Source organism: Pleuronectes platessa, chromosome 3 (assembly GCF_947347685.1).
Source record: "Pleuronectes platessa chromosome 3, fPlePla1.1, whole genome shotgun sequence".
NCBI classification, from domain to species: domain Eukaryota; kingdom Metazoa; phylum Chordata; class Actinopteri; order Pleuronectiformes; family Pleuronectidae; genus Pleuronectes; species Pleuronectes platessa.
Window position 1 is genome coordinate 14,001,451 of NC_070628.1, and position 26,580 is coordinate 14,028,030.

The following is a 26,580-nucleotide window of genomic DNA, read 5'->3' on the forward strand; positions in this document are numbered from 1 at the left end:
ATATCATTAAATATGAGGAAATAATGAAAAATAAAGATAATTAATTTGAGAAGGATTTCTTGAATAATTTTTTTTAAACTAACATGACTCTATGACAATGTCAGCTCATGTATTTTGGTGACTGCAGTTTTTCGGTTTTCATTATCCCCGGATGTTTTTTGTCTGGAGCCACAATTAACTTTTGGGTGAATATTCCACATCATGGAAGCTTGGATGATCCCTTAACTTTCGGTTAGTCTCCTACCACCATCATTTATAATCCCATGATGGAGAATAACTCAAACCATTTACTCCACCAATATAATAACAAAAATTTGGTTTGATGCAACAGAATAGGAACTATTCAAAATTAGTTCCAACACGATCAATTACAACATTATAATTCTGCTCAAATATTTAATTATCAGTAATAAAAGTTAGTATGAGGGTGGCTGTTCCACTTAATGACTATTCTATATTTATCCTCGTCAAATTTAGTTGATAATACTTCTGTATCTTTACTTAAATACAACTTTGACCTAAAGAAACATCTTCCACCTTTGCTCCACTCTATTTAAACGTCACCTCTTTCCTATTCCCTCAATTCCAACCACTTTCTCTTCCACTGGTCTTTTATGTTTTCTTCTCGACATCACTCTCTCCTCTCCTCGTCCTCCTCCTCCTCCACTCAGTTAGTTAGTTGTGGTTAAGTGGAGGGGAAGTGAATGGGATTGATGGTGTTAGCATCTGAGCTGTTTATGATGATGATAAATGTGTGTGTGCAGGGGGGTGGGGGCTGGGTACTCGGTGCATGTGTGTGTGTGATGATGATGAATGGAGGGCTCCCTCTCAACGCACTCCCACTGTCTACTGCGTGCAAACACAGAGAAATGATTTGGGCCGACACACTGTCATGTAATCTAATGCAGTTATATATCCTATCCACCAAGTGACAGACAGAAGGAGGAGGGGGGGGGCGGCGGTGGTAACAAGAGGAGGGGGAGTCGGTAAATTAATAGATGCCAGCGGATGGAAAACAAGGAGGAGAGAAACAAAAGAAAGAGGGTCGTCCGGAATGTGCTCTGCCAAAAATGTTTCAATAAAGATCGTCTGTGACACAAAGTATTTTCAAGGTGATAATTGTAACCTTTGAAAATAAATCACTACCGTGTTAATTCAGTCACTGGTATGAATAGTGTCAGGAGCGGAGAGTAAATGTCACAGGTCATTTTAAAATACAGGTTTAAATAAACACAGGTTAAAATAATGCTGAATGAAATGACCCCGACTGTTGCAGTTACACCTGCTGAGAGATTTGATTTCACTCTTTCGGAATTCGAGAATGATTACAAACAAGTTTATATACACGTGAGAAGATACATAAGGGTCTTATATGGTTGCTGGAGCCAGTTTAAATTTCTATTATTTTCCGATAAATACTTGAAATATTCCTCACCAGCAAAGTAAAAAAAACATAAAGTCACCAACATATAAAAAGCTGAAGTGTTTCCCCAAAATAACTGATCTGTTTTAAAACAATAATTTATAGTTTTAAGCCAACAAATATAAATTTTGCAATTGTGCATTTTAGAACTATTTGGCTACTGGATATATACAGGATCAGAATGGTGCACAGGAATTAACCCAAATTAACCACAGCACCCATCATCATACAAAAGGAACAACCTGCTTTTAATAGCTTTGGACCAGTGGAGGCTACATCAGGCTTTGGACAGTGCTCGTCAGTTGGATCAATTCATTGTTGGTTTTGGGCTTATGATGGGATTTGTTGGCAAAATGAAAAATGCAGACTATTACCAGCTTCATCCTTTAAATGGTTTCCAGTCTTCATGTTCACAATGCTCTTTAATTTGATGACTATTGAACCAAAGTAGAACAATCTATTGTCTGCTATCAATCACAATCTACTATCTTTACTGTACCAGTGGAACCACTGGTTCTGGTCAGGCACTACAAATATAATATATAACCTGGGATAATGACATAACATGACATGTATGACAATAACACATTAAAGGACAATGTGCCAAAAGCATGTACACACTATAAAGCTGCTTAATGTAAATATGATGATGGTAAATCTGTGTGTGTGTGTGTGTTTGTGTTTACAGGTCGAGACATAGCCAGCACCACTCTGCCAGGCTACCCTCCACACGTTCCTCCAACTGGACAGGGCAGCTACTCCACCCCTTCCCTCACTGGGATGGTACCTGGTGAGTGAGAGCACACACACACACGCACGATAAAAAAAAAGTTTTAACGGAAATAATTGAAGTAGTTCACCTCTCGTCATCTTCTCACCAGATGTGTAACTGTGCTGTAACTGTTTGAGTCCCCGGTGGATAAATGTGTGCAGTGTTTCCGTGTGTGTCTTCAGGGGCTGAACTTCGCTTTGCCACTTCCTCTTTCTTGTCTTGTCAACACTCTGGCTGACAGTGCTCCCAGGGGGTGGCGTGTGTGAGCTTTTGTGTACCTATATATGTGTATTTGCCTGTGTTGTGTGTGTGCGTCTGTGTGTGCGTGTGTGTATCATTAGAAACCAGCCACAGTAGCACAGCTGTCCCTCCTCAACGTTGGTAATTTGTTTTTAATGAGAATCACCAGTGACCCACGACTAATTCATTCATTCCCTTCCACTCCGCCTTCTACGCCGCTTTTGTGTTTCAATCCTGGACCGCCATTCTCTCTCTCCGGCTCTCCCTCTCTCTCTCTCTCTCTCTCTCTCTCTCTGTCTTGCAGTGGTCATCCTGGTCAGTGTGAAGTATACTGCAGGGGAAATAAATGGAGAAACGCGAAAGCAACAGTAACAGTGAAACAAAATCAAAACCATGTTGTTTACAAGTTCTTGTCTCTGTGTATTCCCAGTCATTCAGTTAGTGACACACACAGACACACACACACACACACACACACACTGTCTCTCAGTGGACATGTAGGAACAGCACGTCTAAAGATGGGTAACCCTGTCGCCCTGTCCCCCTGTGCTCACCCCGTCCTGTCCTCAGGTTTGACAGCATATTTGTGTGTGTGGTTGTGTGTTAGAGTTGCTATATGTTTGTGTGTGCGTTGGCATGCGATTGTTTGTGCGCGCGTGTGTTTGTTATTGACAGTGTGTATGCGTGTGTGCGACCTTGACACTGAGCTACACAAGGGAGACCCCTTAGCCTCCTCCTTCCTCCCTCCACCCACGTCCCTCCCTCGCTCCCTCCGTCTCCTACACAACCTGACACGTTGCCGTCACTACGGTGATGACAAGGGGAGGATGTTCGCACCCAGGGATGCCATGGAGACCACATCCCGACCCCACCTGACAGCTAAACATACACACACATCGCCACACACACAGTTGCACAAGGAAGAAAACTTGGGTCGTACACACACACAACATCTAAATTCCTCTCAGTGAATATTGGAAGCTGCCTGGATCCACGAGCTGACTAAAGCGAGTGGAGGAGATAATCTCTCAACTTTGCTTCTCCAGCTCCAGCGTGTTTTTTATCTCAGCACCTCTCCGGCAAATTATTCTCCTTTTTGTCCACTCTGTCTAATATCATACCTTCATTAAGCAAGCAACTCTCTTCTGCTGCTCTTCTTTTCTCCCTCTCTGTCTCCGTCTCTCTCTCTTTCTCTCTCTCTCTCTCCCTCTCTCTGCAGCAGGGGGGCTGACACTCAGGGGGGGTGTAGGAGAGCAGTGAGGCAGAACCGACAGAACGAGAGGGAAAGAGGAGGAGCGGGTGGGGGGAGGCCTGGGAGGGAGGGAGGGAGGGGGGGCATCAGGGTCTGTGACTGTCAGCTATGGGAGAGGGATCCCCCCGGGAGGAGTGAAGGTTCAGGAGAGGAGAAAGAAAGAGTGGGGAAAAAAGAAAAAGAGGTGAAGAGATGGGGAAAGAATGTTGTTTTGATGTGAAGGGTGACGAGCGGGTTAGAGTCAAGCGGGGCCAGAGGACGAGAGGCAGAGAAAGTGAAGAGGAAGGGGTGAAGGGAGGAGTGGGAGGGGGAGACATGAGGAAGAGTACACCCCAGACAGTAAGTAGTAAATGAGGGAGAAAAGCTATGCCATCATCCACTGGACGGCAGGACCAGCACAGTCTCGCTGAGCTCTCCAGTTGAATCACTCTCCACACGCTGTTCTTCAGGAAAACACAGAGCCGCAGTTGGGCATTAAATCATCATGGTTCAAGTTTGGTTGAGAATTATGGGCTGGTTGAGTTTAGGGAAAAGACAAAAACAGGTAATCACAGGCGTCAGGGAAATTGGGACTTGTCTTTTGACAGATTGAATATTATGCCTGAACAAAATGAGTTGGTGACAGATGGTGAACTTGGGAGGTCTGAAGGTTTTATGTTGGTGCCAGACGTCGCCATCTTTTCCCTGGCATTTGGATAAAATGTACCTTGAGACAATCTCTATTCTCAAGAGATTAATATCAATATTGACTTCTAGTGACCCACACTTGTTATCTGCTCTCTGCCGTTTGACTGAAATGTTTCTATTGTACTTCAAGCTTTTTGGTTTTGACTGTCCGCACGACATTACACCAAGAATCTTCCCTGTTGACTCGTCCATGTCGTAATGAAACCGAAACCCTCGATGCCCCTGGCAGGATAATTGTTTCTAAACACATCCATTCCTGTTTGTTTTATTCTTTGTCCTGCAGGTGGAGATTTTTCTGGAAGTCCATATTCCCACCCTCAGTATTCCACATACAATGAATCATGGAGATTTCCTAACCCCAGTTTATTAGGTAGGTGAATCCCGTATCTCTGCAGCCAGCTCTGCTTAACAGACCGGGATCAATACGCGTTTCATTTCATTCTACGTCAAACACAGTTCCAGCCTCTCTAATACTCTCCGGTAATATGTTCATGCTCCACTGTTCATTTTTTCATTACACTGCTTTTCATTCTGTATTGTACTGTACAGTACAATACCTCATAGACCTACTAATGGTTCTGTACAATGGTTTTTTAAAGACTGGCAAATTGGGGGGAATGGATTTGAAGAAAAGGAAGTTGAGAGTTAGAGAGAAAGAGAACAAGGAAGGAACAGATTAGGAGGCTCATAGATCTGCATATGTACGTACTCTATGTGTGTGTATAACATGCAGGGTAGATCTATATAAACTGTATCTATGTCTTATCAGACAGGAACAACAGGATTGGTGGATTGTGTTTTCATGTTGGATGGTATATATACTTATTTTTCATGCCATCATGCTCATGATAATCCTCACTCTAATCAATGATCGAGTTACTCATCATCAGGGATAGTGTTGTATACCGTTTGTATTGTGCACTAATGTGTTAACTATTTTCTGTCTTTTTTCTGTTTGGGTGTGATTGTATTTAACATGCATAGATCAGGTCTGCGTGTACCTGTAGTGTGTCCCCCAGTGTTTCCTCTCCTGACTTCTTCTTTTCCCTCCTTCCCTCCATCCCTCTGTCCCCCAGTGTTTCAGCAGGATTATGGGTCTCTCCTGGGGACGGAAATCGGCTGCTCCTCCAGTCTCTTCACCAGCCAGGCAGGACAGATGCAAGGTAGGTGGAGAGAGAGATAGAGCGAGAGAGAGTGAGAGTGAGAGTGAGAGTGAGAGTGAGACTGAGAGAAAGCAAATTAAAGAGTATCAACAAACTAAAAGAGTGTGTGTGATGATTCAGCGATAGTGTAGAAGAAGGTGCAAAGAGAAGAGACTTGAGCATTGTAACGGATGAGTAGATACATAATGTGAGGACAGGATGCACATTATTAGACACAGGAAAACAGAAGCTGTGCAAGGCGGAGAGGTGAGAGGTGGAAGAGAAGGGAGTTAAAAAGGGGGAGAGTGGGCGTCTGAAGTCTTGAGTGAGACTAAATAGTTTGTCAGGCCGGCTTAATGCCTCACTTCCCCAAAGAGCCTCCTGAGATTACCTGGACTGTGGACAGACATAACCTGTCAACACACAGCAAGGCTGATTGATGGAAGTGACAGAGACAGGTGTGTGTGCGTGTGAGTGTGTGTGTGTGTGTGTGTGTGTGTGTGTGGGTGTGTGTGTGTGTGTGTGTGTGTGTAGGCAGGTGTGTATTAAGGTGTGCGAGTGTGGGTTGCAGTGTGTCTGCGGGGTTAGAGTATTGAATTGACCTCTTCCCTGAGGAGAGAATAGACTCAGGGGATCAGTGGTAGTAGAGCTGTACTCAGTGTGTCATCTTAGACTGTCACTTAGATCCTGTGTGAGTCTCTCAGGGTGTTTGTGTGTTGGAGAGAGAGAGAGAGAGAGAGAGAGCGATAGAGAGAGAGAGAGAGAGAGAGAGAGAGAGAGAGAGAGAGAGAGAGAGAGAGAGAGAGAGAGGGGAAGCGTAAGGAAGTCAACCGAGTCCTTTTTATTGGTTTTAACATGAAAGGGAGACTAATTTCTTCTGTCATTAGCTTCATCGGTTCGTGTCATCTCCCCCCTGCCTTTCACTATTCATGTTCACAGTCAAATATAATCTTGCTCATTCCACATTTACCCTGGATTTCGGTAACCCTCATATTTAAAGGATCATTCTGATTCATTACAACTCGGCTCCAAGTTTCTTCGTTTTAAACGTCATTCCTGTCTCTGATAAAATAAATTGTGCTGAGATCCGCGGTTGCAATGTCATTGCTTCCGAAGAGTAATAGGGACAGAGACACAAGCAGAGCCACATGACAGTCGACTCCACAGAGACAGAGGATGACACTCAGTAGAGCGCATACCTTCACCAACGCCCAACAAGCCCCCCCCCTGGAATTCAAACAAGGCTTAAGGCCACATTACAATATCTCAGCTCCCCCTATAGAGTCAAATTGAAATCTGCTAGATTCAGATTTTTATTTGGATCCACACACTCATAGATACCAGTCCCCTAAGTATGTCTGATGTTTTTAATCAAGATCTATGAATTATTCTTTGGGGAACTGGTGAAAATGTTAAAAACTAATAAACTGTCTTGCAATGTTCCTGATTCCACCACCTTGTCCAGATTCACACCAACATTGTACTTGCCCAACCTTCCACCAAGTTTCATGGGAATCTGTTTATAAGCATATTCCTGGTGACAAACTAATAAACAAAAAAGTCCTCCTTGGCAGAATTAATTATTATCTGATTCACTCTCCTTGAGTCTGTTTTTTAGCTCATTGTTTTGGTTTTAGAAACAACGTCACTCTTTTGTTTCTCTTTGTGCTTGTTTTAACATTCGATAACTGCAGGTTCAAATAATCTGGTTAAACAGTGGTCTTTGTTTAATGAATGTCGCAATGTTCATTTGTTGAGCACGATATTACCTTAACCAATAGAAATTAGGCTTACTATAATAACAGTTCCCAGGTTGAACCAAATTGGACTCATCCTTAAACACACTTATTCTGCAATATGTGTCTTTTGCTGAACCCTTAAGCAAATGAAATAAAACATGGGTCTGTGTTTCTTCCCAGGATCACCGTACTACTACAGTGCAACATCACGGGGGACAGGCCCTGCAGCCACGGCAACAGCCTCCGCCTACGACCGCCACTGACCCGTCCTATTGAGAGGAGGAAGAGGAGAGGGAGGAAGGGAGGGATGAATAGCACCATCACTGCTCAGTACACGCCTGCCTACACACACATGTTTGACGTCAGTGAAATTTGAATCTTCTTTGACGGACAGCTGCACCAACAAAAGCATTGTTGGGTTTCAGCATAGACATACGGTACATGACTGTGATCATCACAGGAATAGCAGTGATCTGACTGATATTTGACGGATCAAAAGATTTTACAAATGCATAAATTTGGACTCTACCATAACGTATGAAGACTTTGTATCATTAATCCTAATTTCAACCTATATCTAGAAATTCAATAGTTCAATGCACTGTGAGTGCAGTGGTAACTGAAACTGTAAAAATCTGTGCTGTGATCTTCTGGGTAAAATGTTTTCAGTTTGGGTACATTTTTCGATTTTGAATTATTTGAGCTTTTTAGAGCAAGATCACTTTTTCAAACAGTCTTTTAATGACCCGACATTAATCGAATACATTTTCTATGCCATGCTACGGTGAAGTAAAGACAATCCAACTCTCATAACTTAGAATGACCAAAATCAACCACATCAGTATCACTCTGCCGTAGATTCGAAACATTTCCCTCGGGATCACAGTGCTTAATAATCAGGAGACGACGAGTTTCACAAATGTTTGCTAAGTCCCACCCCCTTTTGCTACTGTTGTAATTCATGAATAACAACGGGGCTAACTTTTCATGTGACAATGGAGGCACCGGCTGGTAAAATTGAGTTAGGCGCATGCGGCCAATCAAATGCGAAAGAAGCGGCAGAGGCAGCTGGCTAACCTGCGCATGCTCTTCTGGTTGTGGATGGTACATTAACACAATAGCCGGCTATGTTGTGTTCCCAAGAATAAAACTGTGAATGTTTTTTCGTTATGATGACCGCTCCAGCACCAAGCTTTGGGCATACACACACCATCCAGCGTTAACCACACATACTAGCATTTCCAGATTACATCGGGTAAATAAACACATCATATTTAATACGAGGGTTTTGGAAGGGAATAGAAGACTGCTCTAACCGCAGCCCCCCCCCCCCCCCCCCCCCCATGCACGTTGCTTCGGCATGTGGAGGAATCTAGAGCTCGACAGGTCTGCTGTGCGTAGTTACGGTTGCTAAGCTATGATGGTTGCTCAGTTGGAGGTGGGGTTTAGCGATCAGTCCATGTCAGTCAGTTTTGCAGTTTCATAACACGGAAAACTATCCTCGAACATCCCCACTTGCATTCAAAGTGGTTCTGAACCCACTGACCAACGGACAGGCCTTTTACTCAAGCACAGCATCAAATCTGAACCCTCGACTGTAAAAAGGTAAACATGTTCACATCAGACCAAAATCAAATCGACCAGGGAGTCCTACTGTACAGGAAGGTGCTATCCGACCTCCCCAGCCAAGATTGAGTCCTGATCAAGAGCTATTTATAATGGGGGAGACACAGAGTAATATATTAAGAAGCTTTTCCGCGCTGCACTCCATGAGAGTGAATGCCTGTAATGATTTATAATATGTGTCACGCTGTTGTGCTAGAATAGTGATGATGATGATGATGATGATGATGATGATGATGATGATGATGATGATGACGACGATGCAGTGAAAAATGAAATCTTAAGAACTTTCAATATGAAAAGAAGTCTTTGTTTATAAATGTGATCTGACTGCGATTTTCTTGTTTATAGTTTGTTGCCTGATATCAGTTGACGCCGGTGACACTTAATAAGACGCCATTTTTAACTGCTTCCTGAATATTCAGAAGAAGAGCCAGGAAACAGTGTCACCCTCTCTTTCTCTCTTTCTCTCGCTCTCTTTCTCTCTTTAAACTCCCCAAAGATGGGCCCCCCCTAGTGGATCGGCTGACTAACTACAAAAGCACAAAGACTCAATCATCTTTTAATGGCGCCATTTTATGACTTCCTTTTAGAACCATGAAGTATTTCCTCTCTTCCCCTTCTTGAGTGCTTGTCCTTGTGCTGTTTGACATCCTGAAATTGTTTCTATAAAAACTTTGCTTTCGTGAAAAAACAAGTGAAACTGTTTTCTTTTTTTTGGGGGTTTCTCTCCTACAACAGTTCTGCGCTGTGACAATGCATGACACCAGGGTTGAGGCCTTACCCGCTCAATGTACAGACAGAGCAGGAGAGATTTGCCCTGTTGCACTGATTTGAAATCAGTGCCGTGATCCCTCCCAAATGTTTAAGAGCCCACCATGTTGATCTTGTGTGAGGGCCATATCCTCCTAAACCTGTACGTAGCTTCCTGTCTCACTTCTGTCCATACAAGATTTGTACAGTACTTAGCGAAAGAGAAGAGACGTCACAATGTCGATAGCAATTTTAATTATTCACATTTGACTTTAGATTTTAGTGATGGGACTTTCTTTTTAAGAAAAAAGATTAAGAGGTTTGTGGTGTTGTTTTAGCCATCGTCTGCAAGTGTTTACATATCTTTTGTTTGTTTGTTTGTTTTGGGTACGTTTGGCTGCAAGTAGCACTTCATTGCTACTGTGTAATTTTACGAGTTAACAGATTGGAAGCACCAAATCTGCAGTGGAGACATGAAATATAGCTATATAAACGTATACCTATGAACACGGAACAAAACTGTTAGTTTCTGAATCTTTTTGTTTCTGGATTTTGAAATAGTGGTAGGGTGGATCCTTTTACATTTGTAGACCTTAAAAGTTGTGCAAGCACAACTCTAAAGAAGATTCTTCTAACTGCTCGTCCGCTGTGCTGCCTGCAAGAAGGAGCCAATCCTTGTTTCTGTCTTTATCTCTTGATCTTTCTGAGGCATTATTGAACCTGAACCACACCAGCTGAAAACAAGGACAGTGCCTTTAGTTTTATATGTCAACAACCGCCCCTGACTGACCACAAGTCACTAAACGATGATTCAGCATCCCTCCCTGCGATTCCTTAAAAAAATCTATCTGCCACGAGGTTGTAGATTAAACTTCCATATGTAGCAGAGAGTTATTTCAATACCAACATCAGACAATAAATTCCATTGTATAAATAACATCTGAGCTGTTATACCCCCACCTTCCCCTGACCTAGCACTGTGCATCGTGCATCACAGTCCTGCACATCTCCCATCACCTGGACATTCAGCATCTCAAAGTCTCTAATCGGGATAATGTTGAAAATACAAAGTCATCAGATTAAGAATATTTGTTGACGTCTACCAGCTTGAAAAACAACTGCTGTAAAACAACAACAAATTTGAATTGATTAATTTCCTTAAAGTCAATAACAGACTTGGCCACAGTGCTGCAAAAACGTTAACAGTCAAACGTCAGAATTATTATCAAAGATGGTTTCTGTCATTTTAGGTAATTCTTATCATATTAATGTATGATCAAGTGCTCATGTTCCCAGTAAGTTAGTTTGAGTTACTCACTATATAGACTGGTATATATACACTGACTCGTGATTGGTCGAGTGCGTGTATTGACGTGTACAGATGTTCGCTTCAGGGTAAACTGTTGTCACTTTGACGATCCCCTGATTTTTCATCTAGTTTGCTCAAAACAAACTGAGAACATGGTAAACACAACAGCTGTTAATTGCGTCTTAGTATTCTCACTGTGGGCATAGCATGCTAATGTATTTAGCATTTAGCTCAAAGCACTGCTGCCTCACAGAGCTGCACAGCTGAAGACAGTCTTACAGATACCCTGCAATCATTATCTCCAGTTTCTATGTTGCAGAGGATATTTCCCACTAATACCTGAGTTTGTAATTTGAATATTCTTCCTTTTATTAATAAAGTATACGTCTGTGACTGCAATGTCCAAATTTGGGAAGATCCGTACAGGACTGTGATGTGTGGTGTGCAGCTATGGAACAGGACTACACAGAACCCACTGGCACAGAAAAAGGCACAAGACAAACATAAAGCGCCAAGTTAGCAACAGACATATTCCAAGTCTGTTCATTAATATTCTTTTTTTAGTAACCAGAGCAAATTGAATTACACCCCTCACAAACACAAACACACACACACACACACACACACACACACACACACACACACACACACACACACACTACTGTACATGTGAAGAGATATCGATTGAAACCGTCCGTTCTCCTTGAGGAGGTGAATCCGGTCGTGCCTCCTCCAAACGAGGCTAAACCCGGCGCCCGTTCTCCGGTGCAGCCAAGACACCAGAGATACATTAACGGGATTAATTGTTAACTATGCATCGCTATAGTGACACAGCTTGCCTTGCCATTGGTTTGACCTGACTGGTTCACGTGGGGGGAGACTGGGTTCCTGTCGGCCCGCAGTCGTTTTTTCGATTGGCAGCTGTGACATTGACTGCAGCGACGAGGGAGGAGGGGGGGGACTGTCATTGTGGGTGGTACAGTAAGAAGCAAGGCAGGCAGAGGCCACACACACACACACACACCGACACACACCGACACACACTAGCACACAAATAAGTACAGACACACTCTCCCTCCCTTTGTCCTTTGCAGAGTGGTGATCGCCCCTCCTCTCATGCCCCTGTGTTCCCCAGGGGAGGCCAAACCTGCTGTGCCATCAGAAGCTCATCCCAGCTTCTTTCTCCCCCTCCCTCAGCCCTAATCTCATCATATCTGCAATCGTCTTCCCCCTCTCTCCTCCTCTCCCCTCCTGTAGCACTGCCACACCACCAGGATTAGGAATATTAAAACTATTCTGTTGATTCCAGGCTTGTGACCTTCTCTTAAAAGTCCTCCCTCTTTCTTCACACAGCCGTATTAATCCCTTTCCCCCCTCTCTGACTTTTCACTCCATCTATTCAGACGTGATGCTCACTGTCCTGTCAGGAATTCTGCATAGGAATGAAACAGGGTGTTTTGTGCCAAAGCGAGGTCATTTCAATGGCAATATTGCTGCCTGGATCTTTATTTGGCCGAGATTATTCCATGAGATCACATCTCACCTTCGGTTTTCTCTTCATGTAGCTGTGGAGAGTTTAAAACACCAGGAAACACTAGTTTCAGGTCAGATGTTTTCTTTCCAGCACTGCCACAGTCTACTGTCCATGAAAATACAGTTGCGTCCTCAATTTCTGTTATCCCAGTTCCAAGTCAAATTGCGAAATAAATGCAAATTCGTTTTTTTTTCTTTATTATGATTTCTCACCGAGTGTGCACCGCCTGACTGTATCTCAATATGAATCCATGAAGATGGCTACTGCCTTTGTAAAACCTGAGGGGATTTCAGCATCACATCTTGACAGCAATTAGTGGCACAATCTGTTTCATGCTTGCTGATATAACTAGGCTCTGGACAGATCTCATACTGAAGTGTTACAATGTTCTGTACATCTTAATATTATTCAACTGTGGAAGAGGAGAAACACACACGACTCAGCCTACAAAAATCGACTGTGCTTTTTAAGCAGATGTTTCAATCAAAAAGAAAAAGACAAAAAAATAATAAACATGATTTTTCACCTTACTGTGGCCTTTCGTGTAACAATCTGGAGTTTTTTGTGTCCATGGCTTCCTATCTGGGGTGTTCAAGGGATATTTATATCTGTGACGTTTCGGGGGAAAAAAACATATACAGACAAACAAATGACAGAAAGAAAAACATCAGCGTACAAAAACAGACGTGAAATTAGGTTTCAAACACTTCATCTGTCTCTAGTCTACAAAATCAAACGCGACAAAAAGAAAACATATCTGTAACATTCACCAAAGCCTGTGATGCCTGTTTTAAATGATAGATTCTTGTACAAAAAAACATATAAATATCAGAAAAGACTTAGAGATACAAACACAAAATGAAGATTCTGGAGGGGAGGATTTAAAAAAAAAAAAAAAAGGTAAAAGAAATGCTTCTTTAAGAAAACGTGTATGTTTTTTATTCGATTTTCTAGTAGTTGCAAACAAAAAACTTGGTGTTTTTTCTCTTTGTGTGTTGTGTGTTGTCTTAATATTTGAATGTAATTTACTGCAGTGCAAATTTGCCAAAGATATCATATCAATTGATTTTTCTTCAGTTATTTTATTTTATTTTGGTTTTTGTTCCTGAATTGTGACCAATTTTGTTCAGAAACTGGAAATAAATGGTGAATTTGATATTATGCTTATTTTTTTATATTTCTATTGTTAATAATATTGTTATTTTATTTCCTGGTTTTTAGTTTACTGTGAAATATTCAATTGCAGTTTGCTTGACACATCTCTTCATACTCTGGTCTGTGTACCTGTCCATCCGTCCACCTGAGTGACTGTTGTTGGTGAATTATATAATTTATGTACCTGTAATGTGAAGCTAAGAAGTAATTATTTGTAAATATTTGCCATAATTTTATTGGTCCTTCAGAATAAAAATAATTTTTTGAAAGTTAAAGGTTCTGTGTCGATATTTCTGGCTGAATGTTACCGTGATGGCAAAACATACAAACTCAAAATGATTGCCGGTGTAAACGTCACATTCCTCAACATCTGACCTCAGACTGGACAATCGGAGACTCCCAGAGCTGGAGGTACAAATCTCATTTTACGGTGGCGTCTGGAAGAGAGGGGATGGACACAGCTAACCTCCCCCCCCCCCCCCCCCCCCTCACTTCACCCGATCTGAGTGAATGGAGTGTCCCAGTGCTGCAGTCTTGGCAGCTGGCCGAGTCCAGGAGGGGACAGAGGTGTGTGTGTGTGTGTGTCTGTGTGTGTGTGTGAGGGAAGGAGGCGGAGGTGTGGGGAGAGGGGTGATAATAGGACACAAGCCATGACATGGCGACAACACGCCACACACACAGAAAACAGCACATAGCCAGCTTGAGAAGCAGGCCGTGCTGTCCGGGCTTGGTCGCCTGCCACCTTTTTCTGTGTGCGGGTCCAGGCTCATTTTGGTTCCTTGCCAACTAAAGGCAAGCGTGTCAGGTTGTGTAAGAAGACATCATATAGTAAAGGATAAACAGGTGAATACAATTAAATCAATGCAAATTCAATTTTAGAGGATCTTTAATTGAATTGGGGGAATTTTTAAGACAGGATTGTTCTGCCTTGTCTACTTAGTTTTTTGAGCGCCCTTTATTAATCTGTCTCTTTAATTATCAATTAAAATATTGAAGGTACTAAAACCTAATTTTCACACAGTAATAAAGCTAAAGAAGACTTGATCATAAGATGCAAGAGGACTTGAGTGTGGATGGTTGAAAAGTCTGTTGTGGAACTGATGTAAATGACCACTACGACCAAGTTGCTACATCCTGCCTGAAAACCATACAGGGAATCATCATCATGTATAAGATGGATTTTATTTATTTCCTTCTCGACTACTGTATTTGAATACAGCTGCACTGCCAATACAACTGTTCCAGTGGCTGTAATGTGGCTCATTAAGATATCAGGCAGCAGACACTTCCAAGCTGAGTCAGTTTAAAGAGGCACAGAGAGGTCCGCCCGCAGAGAGAAGCCCAGCCATGCTCTCCTGAGGTAATACTGGTGACTTTCTTCTATAGAAATGAGTTGATTGTTCTTCTGCGCTTTTTTAAATAGCAAAAAGTTGCTTGAGGGTCTGAGAAGTCAGTTAATGAAGCAGCCAAGGTGCTCAGTTAAACACAGCCTGTAAATTCAACCCGTGCTGGTTTGAGCCGAAATAAAGGATCAGGGGCCTCATTTATAAAACTATGTGTAGGATTCATGCTAAAAGTGCACGCATGCACAAAAGCCGAATTGAGCCTCAGATTTCTAAAACCGTGCGCCCACCTGAATGCGGTGTTCTCTTTACAAATCACAGTCCAGCTGGAAACGTGTATCCGTGGATCGGCCTCATGTTCCGCCCTCCACACATTCAACCATAAATGGTCAATGCAAAGCAACTAATGAATATTGAATGACCCGGGGGAACAATGGGCTTCTATGCAGAAAAATAGCATCAAGCAATGAAGAGAATAAGAACTTTTCAGACACCAAAATCGAGGAGTTTGTGAGTGAGAAGGAGGAGGTGAAGGAGGACAGACCATCGCAGTGATCATGTCATCAATAAAATAAAATACATTGAGTAGTAACATGTTGTTGCTGCTGCATTAATGCAAGGAATGACAGAGAGGACAGTGTCTGAAATAAAACAGTGGTCAGATTTAAAGCTGGAGGCAAAAAGAGAATTGTTTCCCACCATCAGAATGTGAGGGGACTTGTAATAATCTCATCCACAGCTAAAAGGGGGCTTGAGGGGAAAGTTTAATACTATACATTTTATATCACGCACATACCTGTCGGCCAATTCACCAAGAGTGCCGGGTACTTGTGTTTGTATTGGAATGGCTCATTTCCATCAGGTTGGTCGGTTATATGCATGACTCAGTTCAGCCCAAAGATCACAGCTCTATAGAATCTAAATCAGCTGATGGGCCAGGATAGTCGCTCAACACTGGATTCCTCCCAATTCTCTCAATTCAGTGCCAGTGCATCCATCACACAATATTTTTATTTACAGCAATCGGCCCAATTACTGATTAGGACATCATTTGGAAATGCAAGTTTAAAGGTGAGCACAGTTTATTTTATATTATATTTATGTGAGTGGTCTCCAGTGCGTTCTGTGTGCCCTCACAGCACTGCCCTGTTCACTGCAATGATTTTACACTCACTATGACAACTAAAGTCGCACTTGGTGATACAGGTGCATTGACATAGAAGACACTGTTAAATTCACTATCTCACAAGAAATTACCATATTTTTCTGTATGATGTGGGATACCACTGAAAGTGTGGCTTTCCACTTGAGTCCCACTGCAGGGAAACTGGACATATGGGAAGTTTGTCTTTGCTCCAGTATGGTGTATATACTTTACCAGCAGACTACAGGAACTTGGCCCATATTTTGCTGCATTGTGGGAATGGCAGAATCTAGTGTTTTTTAGAACTTAACTCATACTGGGGACTGAAAGTCAGGATTGGCCAAACATGGCGTGTCAGTGACGATGTCTGTCTGACAGACGCAGCTCTCTCATGTGAGCCGTCTGCCTGAAGAAGAGAAGGTTTGACAGTTAGACCCCCTCTGTCCTCCTAAATCTCCTCCTGCTGCAGATTACATAACATGACTAGGTACTGACACGTTCTACCTCCTCATCCCCCCCTCTCCCTCCTCCTCCTCCGGCTTCCCACACAGGAGCAGGAGACAGACAACAGTGGTACTTAAAGGGGCCAAGAAGTCATGCAAATTAATGTCAGTCAGCATTGGTATATTTTGGCCCTCCAGAGCCCCTGCAGAGGGATGTGCGGGGCCAAATGAGTATAATTGGGCCTCAGCTGATTAGTGAAGAGGGGCTCATACGGGAGTGAGGAGGGGGGGGGGGGGGGGTGAGAGGAAGAGACGCTGGAGAGACGTGAGGAGTGAAAGAGCAGGGCCTTTGAATCAAACGGGAGGAGAAGGAAGAGAGAAACTGACAAAACATGCAGAAGAAGAAGAAGAGGAAGAAGAGGAGGGAGAGCGTTAATACATGTGCTGCACTTTCATGTCTGCTGCTTCTCTACAAGTGCACTTGTCCTGTGTTCATAAGTTGTGAGTTTGAGGTGAGGAAACTTTAGGACAGTGCATCTGAAGTTGAAGTTCTTTTTCAACGATTTGAATTCCTCTTTTTTCCTTTTCAGACCGACTGCTCATTTACAATAACTGCTCATCTAAACGCAGTATGATCAGGGGACGATTGTGGTTATGGTTTTAAGAAGTTGAGCAGCGATTGACTTTTATTTACAAACTCCTGTTTTGTAAATAAAAGTCTGATATGCTACACATCCACCCCCACAAACTCCACACTCTCACATTACTAAATGATTTGACCTCTTTAAGACCAGACGTCAGGAGTAAAAAGGTTCGAGAGGAACATTTTCAAACTATGGGTTGTGATTTTGTGCTGACAGTATTTTTCGAACCTTTCAAAAGTCAAGTGCAAGCTTTCAAGTGATGTTGGATATTTGGAGCGACAGCCCAGCTTTTATTTTTCTAAAATGTTTCAAAATGCTTGTTGTTGACAGCTTAAAGTATAGAAGAAGAAGAACGTCCTCCTCTATCCTGTCTGATATAAAGTTAACTTGTCGTTTTATTTAATATATTTGTCTTTAGCCATTGCTCACAGTAATTCTTTATCTTAATAATGATTTGATGAAGCAGAATTCAAGTTACGATCAAGCCCCAGGCGACCAAACTCCACAATGAATAAACCAACGTCCTGAAGCAGCTGTGCTACCAATCAGTGAAACTCCCTTCATCAATAGAGAGGAGAACTTCCTCATCATCGCTCCATGTTCATTCCATCTGTCTTTTCTAGAGACGCAATTATATACGTTATAATTTATTTGCCGAATCGTGTCACAGTTAATCTGAATAGTCCTTCGCCATTTTATTCGCATCGCCGATGATATGCAAAAACCTTTACACCCGTTTTTGCCATCTCTTGGTTAGAGAGAAGCGAGCCGGTCCTCTGCTGGTCTGACTGTCGGCCAATCAAATGAAGACAAAATCTCAACACTAGAAAGAAGTGGTTTGACCTTATCACAGGAGACATTTGGACTCCACAGAATGAGCTTTTACATGCTTCCAATTGCCCTTTGCAGCAACGTCCATGTACACACACACACACACACACACACACACACACACACACACACAGACACACACACACACACACACACACACACACACACACACACACACTACAAGTGACAGCTTTAAGCTTCTGTGCTTGTGTTTAACTCATAAAAACCAACAACTGACGAGGTGCGTTAGTGTCACTTAGAGCCCCCCCCACCCCCCCCCACCCCCTCGGCCCGTCACTTACAATCGCTCTCCCAACACAGATACTACATGTAACAAATGTCAGACGTATGTGTGCGTGTGGGGCTCGGACCACTGACAGGCGTGGAAGCAGCTTGTTGAACTAATAGCCTAACTAATGTGTCTACATTCTCCTCCCCCCCTCCTTACCTCCCTCACCCAACCCTTCCCTCTGCAAAACTGACATCTATAAACTGAGCGGAGAAGCGAGGGAGGGAGGAAGGCGAGAAAGGAGGGGAAAAAAGAGAAGGAGAAGAGTGGGTTGACAAGCGGCAGACCCTCTCACCCTCCCGTCTGACTGTCTATCTCGCCCTCGCTCCCTGAGGGTTTGTCTATGAGGATGGTGCTATGATGAATAGACCTGTCTGAGCTAACCTAGTGGAGACCAATTAGAGAGAGAGGGAGAGAGAGAGAGAGGGAGAAAGAGAGGAGGAGGAGGAAGATAAACAGAAAACAAAGAAAGAAAGTGAAGCGAAGGAAGAGGAAGAGACAGAGGGACATAGAGAGGAAGGGCAAAGGACTGAGGTGAACTGGGTAGTGTAAGACAATTCATGTCTGTGTCTGTCTGAGTGCGTGTGCGTGTGTGTGTGTGTGTGTGTGTGTGTTTGTGTGTGTGTGTGTGTGTGTGTGTGTGTGTGTGTGCTTGGGTGTGTGTGTGTGTGTGAACGAGCTGTCAGAGCTGAGGGAGAGGCAGTATGAAAGGGCCCGGCCTCCCAAGTCTTAACCTCATCTGCTGCTGCAGGAGAGGCTTTGACAGCAGAGACGCACAAACAGGACTGACCCTCGCAACCAAACGCTCACTCCTCCTCTTCCTCCTGCTGAAAATCCTTCCACTGCTGCACTCCTCCTTCCTCACAGTCCTCCTCCCTCCTTCTCTTGTGCTGCTTATTCTGTTGGTCCATAAGCTAAGCAGCCCTGCTTTCTTTTTATATCCAAAGTAAAAAATACACATTCACAGGATTCAACGACTATTTAATATCAATGAGTGATTGTTGCTATTGTTTATATTTGGTGGTTTTGGTCTGCATTACCCTGATTCATTCAAATCAAAGGGCATAGTACACTTTTCCCTTGATTAATCATTTTTTGTCAACATTTACATTTACACAAATAGTACTGCTTTTTTCTACAGTGCAGTGCTTTGCCTTGAATAAACCTTAGTGATTTCAAAATTATGATTTATATCTGTCTGAAATCCCCTTTGGCTCCTCACAATAGAATGAACTGTTCAGTCTTTATTAACTTTATAATGTACAAATAGAGAACAAGTGATTGGTTTCATAAACGGTGTCTAGTTTGTAGTCAGAAATCCTGCTCACCAGAAAGTGAGGATTTAAAGGCAGCAACAGGTTGGTCAGCAGAAGAAGAAGAAGTGGCTAAGTTAGCATTAGCAGCAATCACACCAAACTGCACGGATGAACCAGCAAATGAAAAAGAATAGAACTAAGAGAGAGAATAAGATTTCCAGTGATGCCATTACGCTGTAAGTCACAGGTGCACTCTGGGAAAAGCTGTCCACAAATTGATAAAACAGCATCCATCCATTATTTCATTTCTTAAACTCTCCGGATCTTCTGAGTAACTTCTGCTGTGTTTACGTCAAATCAAAGTTAGAACTATCTATTTTTACAGTAAATTATAAGATTATGCTTATTCAATACTTATTTTGTTCTAATCACCATAAGTAAAGTAGTAATATTTTGAAAGCTCAAACATATCATGTGACCTCCTGGGTCAGAAATGTCTGAAGTTATGTCCCAACGCTACAAATATACTGCGCTGCTAAATTATCTGATGACAGGAATGATTGGCTTCATGGTGCGTCACATGTAGCTTCCCACTGGTCTGGGATCAAATCCTCGCCAGCTCTTCCTTGCTTACGTTTCTGCCAACCTCATTTTCCTGCTTCACACCAACATGTGATGAACGGCCTCCTCACCAGCCACTTTCAAAATGGGAAGAAAAAAAACCTCTCCCTTCTCCTTCCTGCAGTCGATCTCCGTTGGCCTCTCCCCCATCTCCGAGACAATTACAAACATCCCTCTTCCCATTTATCACCAACAATTAAACAGCATGGACGCGGGCTACTTCATAAGCAGCGAGAGGAGGAGCGGGGGGAGCGGGAGGAGACGAATGCGAGCGGAATGAAGTAGAGTCAACAGTGAGAAAGAGAGAGGGAGGCTGACAGCACAATTAAGGTTTTTAATTCTCTGCTTGAGTGGGCCGGTCCAGTCTTTATGCTAATTAGGATGCCACGGCCATATAATAAATCTCTATGATCCAGCCTCATTTCCCCTCTGTCTCTTTTGTCTGTCTCTTTAACACACACGCACACACGCGCATGCACACACACACACACACACACACACACACACTTACACACACACACACGCAGAAACTTCATCCATTACTTTTTATAGCTACACCCTTCGGCGGGAGTGTTAACAGTTTTGATAAAATAGTTTCTTCTTGCCGGTTTTAGAGCATCCCTCAGATCTGAGAGCCGCAGCGTGTCAGCACACACGTTTACTGGTTGGCTGAGCAGCTGCCGCCTTGGCTCAATGCCGACACCACATCTAGTTTCTCTCCCTGTTAACTCCCTTTATTAGTGTTTTTCAGGAATGTGGTTTGCATGCCTTGCGCTGCTGGACTCGACTCTACACACACACACACACACACACACGCGCGCCTACACAATGAATGCATGCGATTTTTCTCTTATTCCTCTTCTTTTTTCTCTTATCCGCTCATTTCCATTTGACAGACATGCCTAATGATAACATCTGCAGATGTGAAGCAAACAGCACAACAATCCGCTGATAATTGGGAGCCACGTTTAAAGACGGGGCGAGAGGGAGAATGAGAGAGATAGATAAGTGGACGGCAGCAGGCTGCTTGTAAAAGAGGCAACTAGCAGAAGTATTTTCAACCTCATTTAGGTCACGATGACACGGGCTCATCAGTGTTTTTTCTCTTTCCATCGCAAAGCCAATTGGCAAAAACAGTATCTGTGTGAAAATCAACTGCAGGCGTAGGTTCATTAGATGAATGAAGATGGAAGCAAGTCCAAACAAACTGCTGATGAATTTCTACTCAAAGAAACAGAAGATCATTTCACAGAAGAACTCACTGAGCGAGCGTCCTCAGCCTGGTCCTGGTGTGACGCCTCTCCTGGTTCTTCTGCTGGTACAACACTCTCTCGTTAGCGGTGTCACCGTCAGCCATTTTGTGCCGCGTGAGGGTCAAAATGGCCCCAACCCGAACCACCAGGGCCAGGTGAAGCAGGTACAGGGTGGAGACACGTCAGCAGCACCGAGATGCAGACGGAGGCAAAGCACCAAGACCAGGCCAGGGGCAGCAGCAGAGTGTTCTGGGACGGGACAGACAAGAGCAGTCTGATCAGCGTGGAGGACAACCAGGAGTACAGAGACAGAGGAGAGAAGAGGAGGGACATCACTGCCTTGCTCAGGGACACAGCCTGAAAACAGCAAAGTGGTCATGGGACATGTTAATAATGATCAGAAGGGATTGATGTACATTGCACCAACACAATTTCTTTAGGATACTTGACAACAGTGGGGAAAAAAAGCAGTGTATACAAAATGACATTGAGTTTTAAGTTCATATATTAAACTTGTGTGTTCATGTGGTGGCTTTCACGCTATCTCAATTCGGAAAGTACGTTTTTTTGCATTAAGTTATAATGCTAATATTGGACAGACATGTCAAGGTGTAGTTTAAATGCTCCAAACACATAAACAAATAAATACAACAAAGATTTATATTGGGACCCCTGGGGGCCCCTGACCCACAGGTTGGGAACCACTCCGCTGTCTGTGGGCCTAATTAGTTTCACCCTCTATTTCTCATCAGCTCACAGGGGTCACCATGCAGAGGGTCACTGGACGTCTGAGCCTCGAGAAGCTCTGAAACAGACATGCAGACAGAAGAACACAGAAAATGGACGTGTCATGCAGCTGCCTCACAAATAAAAAAACGCTCACAAACACAGCAAGCAAAACTGCTGGAGCGTATCAGAGTAATAGCACTCCTCAAGAAACATAAACTCACATAGGAAAAGGAGGATGAGAGGCCTCGTTTCTCCCTCACGCCTCCACACTCACAGAGCTGAAAACAAACAGGGGGGGGGGAAGCACAAATCTGATCCAGGGTTCAGGCCAGTCTCCGAACATTTTATAAACTTGATGACAGCAGTTTTAACAGAGAAACCACATCTGGACGCACCAAACACTTAGGCAGCACAGTCAGCTCCCTGCTCCTCACACAGTGGAGGCCTCACCTCTGTTGCCTCAGTTCATTAATCCTCATTAAACCAAATTGCATCATTTTAACTCCAGTCCTCCAGCAGGCATGGACTGAGATCTACACAGTGCCCCCTGTTTGAATGGAGGAACAATGGCAGCGATTGCTTTCAATACCTTTTTTTTCAAAGGTAAAATTCTTGAATAACTCATTGACTTGGTTCATTTCCCCTTCATTAAGAGGTCCGACTGATTTAAAAGAATATATGGCAGTAACTTTCGGCTTTGAAACCAAACCTTTCAATTAAAAAATTCACGTGAAAGCACGGGGGTGCTTGTGTTTACTAGCTTGGAGGAAATAGAGGGAACTCCAATGTCACCCACTGAATCATAATCCTCTGTCAAGGCCCAGCAGTCGCCTTATGAAACCAGATTTAAATTCACTGGATCTAGATTTTTATTTGGATCAGCACTAAATTTCACAGTCATAAATATCAGTTCCCTTAAAATGACCATTTTTCCCCCATCAAGATCCATGAATTAGTCCCTTGGCAATTGATGAAAATTTTAATAATAAATCCTGTCTCTTAATATTAAACAAAATGATAAAAAAGATTCCTGGATCTTCCCAGAAACAAACAAACACAGGAAAGGGGGGTGGGAAAGCATAACCTCTGTGGTGGAGGCAGGGCCGGCCCTGGCAATGTTGGCGCCCTAGGCGAGATTTCAAATTGGCGCCCCCCAACATCTGTCATGCATCCCCAAGAAAGTTTGGCAGACCAAATTGTAAGCTATAAAAAACAATAAAAAATATAATAAAAAATATAAAAAGAGTCTGAAATCAGCTGTACTGATAGAGGTTCTTTCTGAATTGTGCACCTGATAATATACTTGGTTTTATTAGACTATAAGCACATCAGCTTCATCCATCTCTCATGCTATGCCTTGATGTGTTGTTTCTCCGCTTCCTTTGGACTATCCCTCCATTTGATGTCCCTTCAGAGTATCTGGTCGTACCTCAAAACCTTCTGGAGCTGTTTGCTGATATTGGCTCAGAAGCACATTGTGTGAATACTTTGATTTTATAAATTTTTTCAATTTTTACGTAAAATTACTGTTCTATGCGACGCTACTTATAAACTGTAACTGGCTTTACAGCTGACAATGATGCACCTATATACAATACACTGTTACACAAGTACTGCTCTTCTTTTTAAACCCATTTTCACATTTCATAATTCATACTTGGCCTCCAGAAAGATAGTACATGTGCACAGACAGGTGATAGGAATCTGAAGCTGTTTTTCAAGACATAGCACACCTACACTTTGACAAGTGCATGTTTTATTAAAACTATTTAAGATAATTAAATGTCTACTGATGCATGTTGAAATTATTTAATTCTTTGCTTTGGCTTTTAGTGCTATATTAGTATTAAGGTGTAAACAGAGACAGTTTCTCTTTTTGAGAAGGAAATTCTCTTCTTCTAATATTAATGGTTTATCTAAATTCTTCTAATAGACCTGTAGTTTATCTACTTGACGGTTAGTCATGTACGAGGTAGGTCTTTTAACAGCTCATTTGTTTTGAATGCACAAGTATCTTCCATCGCTACAACTGTGTACCCATCATCCATATTGTGTTGTGTACGACTTTGAAGGAAGTTTTCTCCTGTCCGTACAAAACTTTTGTGTCGCTTGTACTGTATGCAGTGTAATTAATTTTCATCCTGACACAGTATGCTTGTTGCACACAGAGTACCAAAGGAGATGTGTTGATGGTAACATTTAAACCAAGATGCTGTGCTCTCAACGCATACTGCCTGTGACTATGCAGTATTCTTTCATTAATACTGAAGCACATTCAGGACAACAGCTGGAGTGCAGAGGAACCCAACAGCAAGCCGGGGGCAAGACATCACATGGAAACCAAATGCAGCAGCAGACTGTGATTCTTGAAAGGCCTCAAGATAAGGTTTTGAACTACTGGTTTATTCTCTAACAATAGGTTTCTAAAGCATGTTAAATCATCCAATATCTAAAATATAAATGTAACTTTTAAGTAAGGCAAAGCAGCATAGAATGACATGGACACACACACGATAATTTGTCCATCTTCTTAATGTGCTTATTTCCGCACGCAAATCAGCAGGCGGTGTGGCCTAGTCGGTAAAGCGGTAATCCTCCAACAAGAAGGTCGAGTCCCATCTTTCCTGCCGGCAATATAATGAGCTCTTAAAATTGGCACGAATTCAATTAACTGCAATATATCTTAAATTTAAATATAAAAAAAAAAAATTAAATTGAAATTAAATTGAAAAAAAAAAAAAACTGCACTGCGCACATCCTGCGCAGTGGGCGTCTGCGCAGGATGTACGAGAGCGCATTTCTCAACGCTGGTTCAGGGGTAAATGATGCTGGTCTTCATAGGTGACTGACCTACGCAAGCCCGTAGAGGATGATGGTGTTACGTTAATGTATTGTTTTACATTGCATGTGTCACGTCATGATAAATCAGTCTCTTGTGCCGCCCTCTCGGCATTTTGCGCCCTAGGCAACCGCCTATGTCGCCTGTACCAGGAGCCGTCCCTGGGTGGAGGTAATGATGAAGAAGTCTTTAATGTGAGGCTGGTGACAGCTGTTTTTAAGAGCAGCTGTTGTCACACACAGACACACACAAACACACACACACACAAACATATACTCACACACACGTTCTCCGATCCTCCAACCTCAGCCCAGCAGGAGTCTTCACCACCACTGGAATGATAAGGACGGGAACAGGCCTATGGGAGGATTCTTCTTTTTACCCCCTCCAACCTAACTCCAACCTTCACCTCTGTCTTAAATCACCCCCCCACCCTCTCTCAGAATTCATTAAGGTTAAACCCTCGTTATCACCACCTCCACCCACCATTACAATTGCCCTTCCCCTCCCTGCTGAGACACCAAGGAGAAGTTGCCACAAATAGCAACTCTGTCAGGATGGAGAGGAAACTTCTGTTTTATTCTCTTCAGATGTTTTAGGCGATGATCATCAGTATTCAGTCATAACAATCATGCTCCTACAGCAGCTTCTGCCATAACAATCATCATCCACCATTTTACCATGAAGGCTGCGCTACTATCCTCGACTGTTGTTATCAACTCACTTCAGAACTTACAAATAGCTGCAGTTCAATGACCATAAGTTTTCACTTCAATTAAACAATGTACCATAGCTTTGGCATTAACGTGGTTATGAACACTACTTTTGCATAAGCACAGATGTTTGTATTTAGTTTCTATGGTGAAAACTAGAACCAAGAGTTCATACCTATGCCAGGGCCCAACAGTCCTTTTGAAACCACATTTAAATGATCTAAATCCAGATTTTTATTGGGATCCGCACCAAGCTGCACACAACCGTATATATCAGACCCTTAAACAATGCCTGACCTGATTTTCATTTAGATCAATTCATTCGTTGAGAAATCATTACAGATTTAAAAAAACATCCTATCTTGCCATATTCTTGGATATGCCCACTAATCCAGATTTCAATGGTTTCTTCCCGAATACAAACAGAAACATTACATCTTCAGTGGAGTAAATGATGGGTATCATCAACATTGAGTGCAGAATGTGAACTTGACGTCTGTAAGTATCTGAAGTGAGAAACACTGTAATTATCTGACACCTTTCACCTCTAATCTTATTGGTGGCAAATGCTTAGAGACTCTGTCAGCGAGCCAAATGATCACCATCAATCTCTGCACCCGAGAGGAGAGAAGATGAACATAAGGATGAGGACAGTGAAAACACACGACTGCTCCATAAAACTGCTGAACAAAAATACACACACACACACACACACACACACACACACACACACACACACACACACACACACACACACACACACACACACACACACACACACACACACACACACACACACACACACACACACACACACACACACACACACACGTTACTTTCAGCAGA

The 26,580-nt window shown here is 42.8% G+C and overlaps 1 protein-coding gene across 6 annotated transcripts in view; it reads left to right on the top strand.

Moving 5' to 3' along the window:
- The window catches only part of pax5 (paired box 5), a 53,073-nt gene extending 39,169 nt beyond the window's left edge, over nt 1–13,904 (top strand). For all 6 annotated transcript variants that reach the window (XM_053417985.1, XM_053417984.1, XM_053417982.1 and 3 more), the window contains 4 exons: nt 2,112–2,213; nt 4,658–4,744; nt 5,451–5,537; nt 7,436–13,904. In XM_053417985.1, coding sequence (XP_053273960.1) covers nt 2,112–2,213; nt 4,658–4,744; nt 5,451–5,537; nt 7,436–7,518 — 359 coding nt within the window. In that variant the 3' untranslated portion in view covers nt 7,519–13,904. The remainder of the gene's footprint in view (nt 1–2,111; nt 2,214–4,657; nt 4,745–5,450; nt 5,538–7,435) is intronic.
- The last annotated feature ends 12,676 nt before the right edge of the window (nt 13,905–26,580 follow it).